This window comes from Bison bison, unplaced genomic scaffold, assembly GCF_000754665.1.
Source record: "Bison bison bison isolate TAMUID 2011002044 unplaced genomic scaffold, Bison_UMD1.0 scf7180017864526, whole genome shotgun sequence".
Taxonomy (NCBI): Eukaryota; Metazoa; Chordata; class Mammalia; order Artiodactyla; family Bovidae; genus Bison; species Bison bison.
The window spans coordinates 1,608,062-1,618,245 of record NW_011495077.1 but is presented as its reverse complement, the minus strand read 5'-3'; the positions used below and the strand labels follow the sequence as shown (position 1 = coordinate 1,618,245).

The window sequence follows — 10,184 nt, the reverse complement described above, 5'->3', positions numbered from 1 at the left end:
CCCCCCTGCCCCCCCACCCCGACATCCCTTTCCTCTCACTGCCCCACAGGGCTTCTCATGCTCCCGAGTCTCTGGTACCATGACCACCCTCGGTGGCCGAAGGAGACTTCAAACAGGTGGGCTGGGTGGGAGTGGGGCAGGGCACCTGTAGGAAGGGCCGAGTGGCGGGGGGGATCGGAAAGCGAGGGGCTAACCTGACGGAGACGCGCAGGCAGGTGCCCTTTTGCAGAAGATGGCTGAGGCAGGCTGATCCTCGGCTCCCTAACGAGGTGGCTGCTCTCATAAAAAGTCCCAAGTCGCCGATCCCCGACGGGCACCCTCTCTGCCCCTTTCTCTGGCTGCCTGCCTTGCCCTCCATGCTGTCTGATTGAAGCCAGGGCACCCAAACAGAAGCAGGTGTGCCTCTCTCGAGCCCTTCCTGAGAGCTCCAATGAAAAGTGCCCTCTCCCGGGTACCACAGCCCACCCTGTGGCGGCCCTGCCTGGCCCTCAGCCATCCACTCCTGCTGCGCCTCCCTGGTTCGCCTTTTGGTCCTGCCCTGTCCCCTCTGACTACTCTGCCCCTGGGTCCCTACTCCAGCTGCCTGCATTATGAGCGAGGTTCTTTCTCTGTGGCCCCCAGGCTTACCCCCTGGGGCTCGTGGGCCCCACCCCGGTGGCTGCACCCCTAGTCTAAGCTCTTCCAACCTTGACATCCCCATCCGAGGCTAAGGTAGGGAGGGTAGGGCTGTCAAGGGTTTCTGCAGCCCCAGTTTAGTCCTAATGGCTCAGGCTCCTTCTGTGGAAGTTCTCAGGGGCTGGTGGGGCAGAGGCAGATGTTTGAGGAGAGGACTGGCCCTTGCTTAGCTTTCCTCCCAAGGTCTTAGGGTGGCTGTGTAACCCACACTCTCTCACTCAGGGTCACCTCCCACCACAATAGGATTAGATTTCTTTTAGCCAGAGAGAGTGGTGGGAGGCTGCCAACTGGGTACACCTAGGGGATTGCGGGGCTGAAGTGCCCAGAGCCTCCTGAGGTCAGAGTTCAGAGGTTAAAGGTATGTCAGGGAATGGAAAAGGAGCAGATGACCCCATGTGACCTTTACCAGCGAGGTCTGAGGGTCCTGCCTTCAAGTGCAGAGCCCAGACATTCAGATGGGGCTGAACACACACCAAGCCATGGGGGCCCCTGAGGGGCAGGGTCTGGGAGGGCGGCCCCTGCTCAGCCCCTGGGGGGACCCATCTAGGGAAGAAGCAATGCCAGCGTGGAGGGTGGGAGAGGCCAGTCATGGGACAGAGAAAAAGGGACAGGGGGAGGGCTGGGGATGGGGCTGGGGCCGGGCGGGAGCAGCCCACCCACCACCACCTGCTGCCACTGGCCTTCAGAGGCAAAGTCCTCGTGGTAGGAGTGGGCGGGCGGCAGTGGGGGTCAGACCTTGTCCAGCAGGGAGCGCTGGCAATAGAGCAGTCGCTTGGGGGTCCCGTGACGTCTGAAGAAGAAGACGGCGAGGCCCACCGCCAGCACCAGGAGCAGCAGCAGCACGGGGAGCACCACGGCGGCCGCGCTCACTGCCCCGCTGCCTTCCTCGTCCACCTCGATGATGATCACCTCCGTCTCCTCCTCAGTCCCCTCATCCGGCTGGCCCCCCGATGATGGGCAGCCCATCCAGTCCCGCAGGGCTGACTTGGGGTAGCCCGGCTCAACCTTCAGCTTCTGGTTGTTGAATTTCCAGTACTTGTTCCCCTTGTAGAAGTAAGTGAAGACTGCAGGGTCAGCAAGAGGGTGGCATGGAAGCCGCGAGGTGGACGCGGTGTCCGGAGAAGAGCCAAAGAGAGAAGCAGAGCGGAAGAAAACTGTTAAGTGTGCAAGCTTGCTGAGTTCATCTCTTCATCTTTCTGAGCGCCCGTCTCCTCAGCTGTGAAGCCGGGTAACTATAGCACCAGGCTGAGAGAGCGGGGCAGATTGAAGAGTCTGAAGTGCAGGAAGCACTTAGGGCCTGGCACAGGGCTCCCCGGTTCTCAGCACATCCATTTTCTACCCGACACTCTCGGTCTTTCGTCCTGCTCTTCCTTAACTCCCTGTTCCTGTCCTCCCTTCACTGACACCTCCCGTACCCCTCTCACCTTCGTCACTGCCCATGAATGACCCTCTGGGAGACTCAGGGATTCCTTCCCAGACCTTGATGTTTTTGGGGTATTCGCTTTCCACTATCCTGAGCTCCTCGTTGAAACGGTAGTACCTAGAGGAGAGGCGGGGAAAGGAAGCGGCTTGACACTGGGCACATCCTCCAAGGGGAGTGACCTGGGACTGAATTCACCAGTGAGCAAAGGGGGGGGGACAGGGGTTTTGACTAATGAGGGCCTGCAGCTGAAAGGGCCTGCAGCTGAAAGCAGCGGAAGCTGGGGGTGGAAGGGAGGGCCCAAGCTGCAAGGAGCCACCAGCAGCCCTTAATGACAGTGCCTGGCAGCTGGGGCGGAGGCATGGTGCTGGGGGCAGGAGGAGTCAAATGACCAGGTCTAAAATGATGGTGACCGGGTCATATCCCACTCACTCAACACCCGATGGAGGCTGCCTGTTGCTAGGCAACAGCAGAGGCTCAGCCAGTGCCTTCTTCAGGGAGACATCTCGGGGGGCAAGTGGGTCTTCCACTAGAATTGAGGGAATCTGGTGGGTGGTGTATGGAGGAAGGCGAAGTCTTACTTGTTTCCTCGGAAGAAATAGGTCTTTCCATTGGGCATCCAGAAGAGAGCAGCATCAATCCTGTCAGTAGGCAGTCCTCGGCCCAGCTCCTTAATGTGCTTGGGGTAGCCAGGCTCCAGGGAAGCTTCGTCAAACACCCAGTGCTTGTCTCCTGGGGTGGGGAGGGGAGGGCAGGATCTCATTCCACCTGGGGTCTTTGGAGGAGCCAAGTGGAACATGCTCCTCCAGGGAGCCCCGCCCACACCCAAAGACTATGGCAGAATGTCTGGTTACCTTTGAAGAAGACAAACTTGCCATCCTTCCTCTCATAGGCAGTGTTGATGGATGCGGGCAGGCCCCGCCAGAACTGGCCGATGGGCATGGGGTATCCGTCCATCACCTGGTTTTTCCTTACGCGCCAGAACCAACGCTCCTGGGAGGCAGTTCATTCAGTCTTTAGCTTTGTCCTCCAGCTCAGTCCCCAAAGCTCCCCCACTGCCTCAGTTTTATAGGTTGACTTCCCTGGTGGCTCAGATGGTAAAGCGTCTGCCTACAATGTGGGACACCCAGGTTCAATCCCTGGGTTGGGAAGATCTCCTGGAGAAGGCAATGGCAACCCACTCCAGTATTCTTGCCTGGAAAATCCCAAGGATGGAGGAGCCTGGTGGGTTACAGTCCACGGGGTTGCAAAGAGTTGGACACGACTAAGCGACTTCACTTTCACCGTGTTTTGTCCTCCAGCTTTGGTGTCCACCCTGCCACCCGGTCACAGAGCCCTTTTGTCCCCCACACCAGCCCACTTCTTCCTCTTACCTTGAAGACAAACATCTCCCCTCGAAGCATGGCCACGGTGTCAAAGTTCCCATCACAGATGTTGGGCCCGTAGGTGGGATTTTTGGGCTTATCGGGGACAGAAGGCCTGGAGGTGGTCCTGGGTTGAGGGGGCATCTTAGTGGGGGATCCTGACTTACTCCCTGGAACATGAGGGGCACTTCAGACTTTGGCAGAGAAGGAGGAAAGGACAGACACATGGGCAGAAAACACCTTGTGGGGAGACTGAAGCAATCAGCTGGGAAAGGACAGAAAGGGTGGGGTCAAAAGTGGGGGCGATGGAGGTGGAGTCATGGGGTGGGGGTGGGGGAACAAGAAGACTGTAGGGCATGAGGGAGCGGGAAATGCCCAGGCCAGAGAAAGCTGGAGGAGACAAGCAGCAGAGAGAAAGGAGCAGATGTGGGCATAGGTTAGTTACCATAAAGTTGCTGGATGCCCCGGCGGTCGTCATCAGGCAGCACGAAGTTCTCTGTGTCCATCCACTGGTAAAAGGGTGCCATGATGGCCGAGGGATCGTTGGAATGCTCAAGGCCCAGGGCATGGCCCAGCTCGTGCACAGCCACCAGAAAGATGTCATTCCCTGGAGGGACGGGACTGGTTATGATGGCAGCCTGGGTCTCTCCCCTCAGACTTGCGCTTCCCCATCAGAAGTTTCACAGTGAAGCCTGCCTGCCAAATTTTCTACCCGAAGTGACCAAATCCTGAGTTCCAGCCTCATATCTGGCAAATGAGGCACAAAGCCAGTCAGCAACTCTTCTGGGTAGAGGAGAGACTGGCCGGATCCCAGTTCCAGCGAGGGTTGTGTTAAGAGAAGCTGAGGTCCTATCTGGGCCTCAGTTTCTCCCAGGAGCCAGACCCGACATTTGCCTGGAAAAGTGGCTGATGCAGATGCTTCAAGGTCTTTAACTGGGAAGTTAATTATTGGGCGAGAGAAGGGACCAGATGTAAATAGGTCAAAACAGGATTCCTGCCTTCCTTGGAAGTCAGACCAGGAGATCTTTGTGGTTCCCAACAAGCCCTGTGATTGGGGGTGGGGGGGTGTCTGAGGTTTGGGGAGGAGGCCAGAGAACCCGCATGCAACGACTCTTGACTCTCGGAGGCATGAGAGACCCAAGGCTACCTCGCTCACCATTTAGATCCTCATTCCGGACAGTCCAGGGCTCGGCAGAGTCAAAGTGGGTGTCCCCTCCAATGTTGGGGCCTGGGAAGTAGGCATGGGCCAGGAAGCCACCCTCGCCATCGAAAGGCGTGCTGTCACCATGGAAGCCCTCAGCAAAGAAGATCATGATGTCGGCCTGCTTCTCGTGGCCCTCACGGATGTAGGCATAGGGTACCTCTCGGAAGCGCAGTGGCGTGGCACTCTCCCACACTCGGAATGCCTTGCGGATGGCCTCAAATGTGGCATACTCGCCCACCTTGGGGGTGTAGTTCTGGATGCTGAGGTCCAGCCACGTGGGGAGAGGATGAGAGTGTGTTAGGGGCAAAACTCTCCTTCCCTGTACTCTCCCAGGTCTGACTGAGCCGCCCAGCCATCTTTGTCTGACCCGGCACTTCTGCCGTCTCATGATGCCTCTGCCCCAGGAACCAAGGGCCTTCTGGCCATGGAATATACCCTCCAGGGACTGCACCTCTCTCCAGGATGGGAGCCATTTTCCTCCCTACTCCCAAGGATGCTTTGCAGGAACAGGGGTGAGTACGGAAGGGGGCCTCTGAGTCTCTAAGCATCCCTGATAGGGAAGGGTAACGTGATGTGAGAAAGGCCGCTTGCCTGTTGGACTCACCAGAAAGTGATCTCGTTATGCTGCCATTTGAGTCCCTGGATGGCATAGCGCTTCCTTCGAACATTGGCCTTGATTTCAGCCCCAAACTTGTCTGGAACACCACAGCGGGGGCGCCTCATGGCCCTGGGGTGGGTTGGGGTGTGGGGATTGTGGTCAGGAGTGTGCATGAAAGAACAACGTTGGTCTTCAGAGTAGAGGGGGAATGTCTGGCCTCAGGGTCCGTGTGGGGAAGAGTGAAGATCATGAGGTTCGGGTGAACAGGAGAGGGTCAGGATCATCTTGTGGGGATAAGGTACACGGGTAGGGTTAGGCATTTAAGGTGGCAACCTCTCTGCTGTGTCATGTGGGTGGGTGCTGGGCAGAATTCCTGCCAGGTTCTAGCACTTACTTCATGGTGTCTGCATCAGCCTTGCCTGTCACTCGCAGACCATAGAACCTCTGCATGGCAGCGATGGCAGCTGAGAGGGACTGGGGTGAGCGCTGTGTGTGGGTCCGCAGGTCTCCAGGGGGCAGGTAGCCATACTGCTGCAGCCAGGCCTGTGGGGAAAGGGGTGTGGCTTGGAGCATCCCCACCTGGCCCAAGGGGAGCCCCTGCCTCCTCACGGCACCTGGAACACACGCCTGGCTTGGCATGGAAAGGGCCATGAGCTCCCAGCCTGGCTCTGGCAGTGGGTCTGGAAGAACTCCCAGGCTGGACCCAAACTCTGGCCCAGGTCCTAGAATGGCTGATCCTCTTGGAGGGGTGGGGAGCCACAGCTCCACGCTTTGGCTGTAACTCTTTTGATGGGAGCCCTGGTGGTTTAATTGAGTTCTAGGATGCCTTCTAAGAGCCGAGATCCCTTCCAGCTCTTTCCTCCTCTGTGTCAGTGTTCTTGTAAATACTGCATGTTCTACCTGAGGCTGGGGTATGTCCCATGGTAGATGGAGAAGGGAGAGGCTGAGGGGGCTCCACTTTGAGGCCTGGCATGAGGTTCTCCTGGGACAGGCATCCCTCCAGGATATACACAGCTCTGAGATCTTTTTGGAAGGAGGGCAGAAAAGAAGCTAGGGCTCAGGCTGACTGCTGAGAGAGGAAGCTGGGGTCTTTGGAGGCGGTGGGGATGTGACTAGACAAACAGCCAGGATCCTGCCACTGTCTCTACCCAGGCAGCATGAGACCGAGGACTTGGGACCTAATATCCCATTTAAGGTTCTCAAAAGAGGGAGTGAGAGATTGAGGTGGTGGTTAGCATTAGGGTTAGTATTTTATTTAGTATTTTGGTGACTGTAGTTTATTTCAGGTATGGTTTGAATTGTTCATAATATAAACGGTGGCATATTGCCTTAACATAACGTTATATTTTTGGTGTTTGATTGAAAGGTATACACACTGCAAAACCCTGTTGAGGAAAAAGTCAGCCTTTATTCTAAGAACAATAGAGTGTTTTCCTAAGGTTGGAAAAGTAAAATGAGTCAAGTTATATATGGAACATAAACATGCTCAGAGCCTCGATGGGGAGATACTTCTAACCCTAACCCTAACTCTAGTCCCTGCTCCAGCTTTGCCTTCTTAAAAGAGTCCAGGGTGAGGGGCTACAGGTTCCTGGGATGCGAACTTGGAGCAGAGGTGCATCCCCTACTCCAGGTCATTAGGATGGCTCTACATGTGGCCCTTGCCTCCAGGGCCAGGTCTTAGGGATGGAGCAGTGCGCTTGCATTGGGGCTGGGGGTGATTCAGGAGCAGCTGACGGGACCTGAGCCCGCAGGGGCAAGAATTGCAACATGGTTCTGGGAAGTGATCCCCCAAGGCTGATGACGGGGAGTTAGGGATCAAGATGTAAACAACCCAGCTTTTCCTCAGCCAACAGGCCTGGCCAGAACAACCCCAGCACCACCCGCTCTGAGAGCCCCTCCTCGGGGTGGGGGAGGGGGAGCAAAGTTTAACCTCTGGGGAGCAGAGCAGGAGGCTCTTATCCCAGGCTGCTCTCTGGGGAGCTCTAAACCTGCCCTGACCTGTGCTGACTGATGCCACAGCTAGTGCCTGCAGGAGACCTGCTGTGGCCCTGTGCCCAAGAATGCAGGAAACTCCCTCTGCCCCTGGCCTCACCTGTAGGGTAGTCACACCCCTGGGCTTATGCCCTCTGTTAGGGGAGCAGCTGCTTTAACTTTGAGAAAAGATGGGAATGGCCCACTGCCGTTGGAGCCGGCAGGAAGACGGAGATCAGGCCCCGAAACCCTCAGGGGGGCAAAGCTCATAGGGCAGGATGACAGAAGGGAGGGCAGCAGAGAGGTGGGGGAAACCCACATCCGGGAGCTCTGGGATAAATCCCTCTTCGTGAAGAGTCTTTCAAGCAGGCAGACAGGTCTGAATATTCACACCCACCAACCTCCACCCCATCCATATCCAGTCGAGAAAGGTGGGGACTTAGTCAAGAAAGGGACTTTCTGGAGTCGAGTGAGCCGCAAGTGCTGGAAAGGAAGTGCCCCCCATTCCTCTCCTCCTCCCAGGCCTAGGCTCTGAGCAAAGCAAGAACCACAGAGGAGACTATGAGGTCTGAACCACAGAAGAGAGGACTCTTGTGTCTGCGGCCTAGTGGGGGAAGGGCCAAGTGCCAGATTGGCCAAGGGGAGGAGAGGGCTGTCCATCCGGGAGCTGGTGCAGGACTCCGGAGGTGCTAGAAGGGAGCTGGCGGCCTGAGACCTTGGGCCACCCCAGCTCTCTCTCCCTCCAGATAGGCCCGGAGAGAGAGCAACTAGGTAGGATCAGAGAACTCAGCTGGCTGGCTTTGTCTTGAAAATTGAGAGGTGCAAGGTATTCCCCTAGGAGGAAGTCAAGGACAAGGAACCCTTTCCATTCCTGGGCCCACTTCTCTGGCCTTAGCATCCTGGAGAGGAGTTTGGGGGATCTCTGGCTCTTCTGCAGGCCCCTGGATCCCAGCCTCTGGGCCTGCTCCTCCCTCCTTCTGCCTCCCACCCTTCCAGGGCTCAGAAGCAAACGGTGGTTCTGGCATTGCGACTGCCCATGACCCACTTAATACAGAGCCAGGTCTGCCGCCCCTCCTCTAGGGGACCTAGTGGGGCAGGGGAGGGAAGGAAGGCAGGGCTGGTGAAGTTGGCAGCGGGAAGCCCCCCAGATGCCCAGGCTCCTTTTGTTAGGAGCTCTCCTCTTTAGGCCTCTGATGAAGACTCCAGGCCTGGAAACAGGGTGCCTCCTCCTGGACCAAGTCAGGCTTAGCCCGGGCAGATTTTCACTCTCCCTGGTCGCCCCCCTTCCGAGGGCCACACTTCTGTCAGCCTCAGATCCCTTCAGGACAGAGAGAGTGTGTTCTTTCTGGAGAGGTTTCCTCCGGGGGTGGGACCAGGGCCGGGACCAGGAGGGAGGAAGCCAAGTCCAGATCCCCTCCCCCTGCTCAGGGGCCCTTCCCTGCCCCTCCCGACCGCACCCAGGCCCTGGCCGAGCTGAGTGGGCTGGGATGGCCCAAAATAAGAAACTGATCAAATCCGTCTCCCACCTTCACCCCAAAATAAAAGAGAGAGGAAAAACTTCCTCAGACAACTCCCACGCGGCTTCCGGTGGGCCCGGTGGGCCAGCTTCGGGGAGGAGAGGCGGGGGGCAACCGAGTCAGCGAAGACCTGTGCGGGCGCCCTGGACCAGGCCCTCACCCCGCTCCCCGTACAACGCCCCCAAGTCTCCGTGCAATTAACACAAAAAAGCAATTAACCAAAACGCCTAAAGGCGCCGAAGGGGGAGCGGGGTGAGGCGGCGGCGGCCGGGTCGAGCCCCCAGCTCACAAGGAGAGCTTTGTGTGTCCGGAAACGCGGGCCAAGGCGCCAGCGCCGTGACCCTCGACGCCAGGGCTGCGGGCCGGGACGCTGAAGGACCTCTCGGGGAGGCGGGGGTGGGTTGGGGGCCGGGGCCGCTCCGCCGTCCTCCCCCGACCGCACCTGGCAGCCGATGTGTCCGAAGAGGGTCGGGACTGCCCGGGAGGCGGCGGCGGAGGGCGCAGCGTGGGGGGCCCGGGCCGCGATCCCCTGAGCCTCGCGGCCGGCCGAGCGCCTGCGAGCTGGAAAGTTGAAGGAACAACAAACTAGCACAGGACAAGAAACCAGGACAGCGCGGGCTCTCAGCAGAGTCCAGATATTTATCAGGCTCCCGACCCGTTCCAGAACTGAGCTTAGAGCCCAGGGGAGCTGGGGAGGGGTCGGGAGGGGGCTCCGGCTGGAAAGCTCTTCCAAGGAAAGGAACGGGACAGAAAGTCGGCAGCGCGCAGTGAGTGGGGTAGTGGGTGGTTGGAGGAGGCAAAGTCGATGGACTTGAAAGTTTGGAGATGAGGACGGAAAGGAGAGGAAGTGGAGAGGAAGGGGGAACCTGCAGGCCGGAGGAGCCGGCATTCCGAGCGCTCGCCCCTCCGATCCGGGGCTGCTCTCTCGGAGACCCCCGGGCTCGCCTCCCCCGGCGCGACTCCGGACAGGGCCGGAGGAGCTCACTTACTTCGGGGCTGAAGCTGCTCTGGGCAGAGCTGAGGGAGGCGAGCGCGGAGGCGAGCGTGAGCACGGGGAGCAGCAGACTGCAGGCGGGTCGTGGGGCGGGAGACATGGTCCGCGACTGTCCGGGCAGCCGGGCCAAGCGGGCTCCGCGGCCGGGCCCAAGCCCTGGGGTCGCGCCGCCACTCCCTCGGGGCGCCTTTGTCTTCCGTAGGCACTGAATCTGGATTCCCAGAGCGCTGTCCACGTGGAGATGAGGGGATCGGTCTTGAAGGCGCCTGTTTGCTCGTCCCCTCTTTCCCGTTTTTTGATCTTTCTTCTGCTTAGTCGGCGAACTGGATTGCGAGCCCTCTCTTGCTCTCTTCTCTGGTCCCTCCCTTCCACAGCCTCCCTCCGCCCCCGCCCCTATGCCCTCCTTTCCCAGTGCGGACGTGGTTGTTTCAGCCTGAATCC

General features: G+C 58.6%; 1 protein-coding gene across 1 annotated transcript; it reads right to left on the bottom strand.

Annotated features, from left to right (window-relative positions):
* Positions 1-10,184, bottom strand: MMP14 (matrix metallopeptidase 14 (membrane-inserted)). Its single transcript, XM_010831250.1, has 10 exons — positions 9,739-10,184; positions 5,656-5,804; positions 5,268-5,390; positions 4,616-4,923; positions 3,905-4,066; positions 3,469-3,629; positions 2,950-3,088; positions 2,677-2,827; positions 2,100-2,215; positions 1-1,739 (listed from the first exon to the last, which is right to left on the bottom strand). The coding sequence occupies exons 1-10, from the start codon at positions 9,841-9,843 to the stop codon at positions 1,405-1,407; spliced, it is 1,749 nt and encodes a 582-aa protein (XP_010829552.1). The 5' UTR covers positions 9,844-10,184; the 3' UTR covers positions 1-1,404.

Coding starts and splice junctions, on each gene's coding strand:
- MMP14 (XM_010831250.1), bottom strand. CDS start 9,843: ATGTCTCCCGCCCCACGACCCGCCTGCAGTCTGCTGCTCCCCGTGCTC. Junction 3,630..3,904: donor GGGCATCCAGCAACTTTATG/GTAACTAACCTA, acceptor CTCATGTTCCAG/GGAGTAAGTCAGGATCCCCC. Junction 1,740..2,099: donor ATTCATGGGCAGTGACGAAG/GTGAGAGGGGTA, acceptor CTGACCCTGCAG/TCTTCACTTACTTCTACAAG.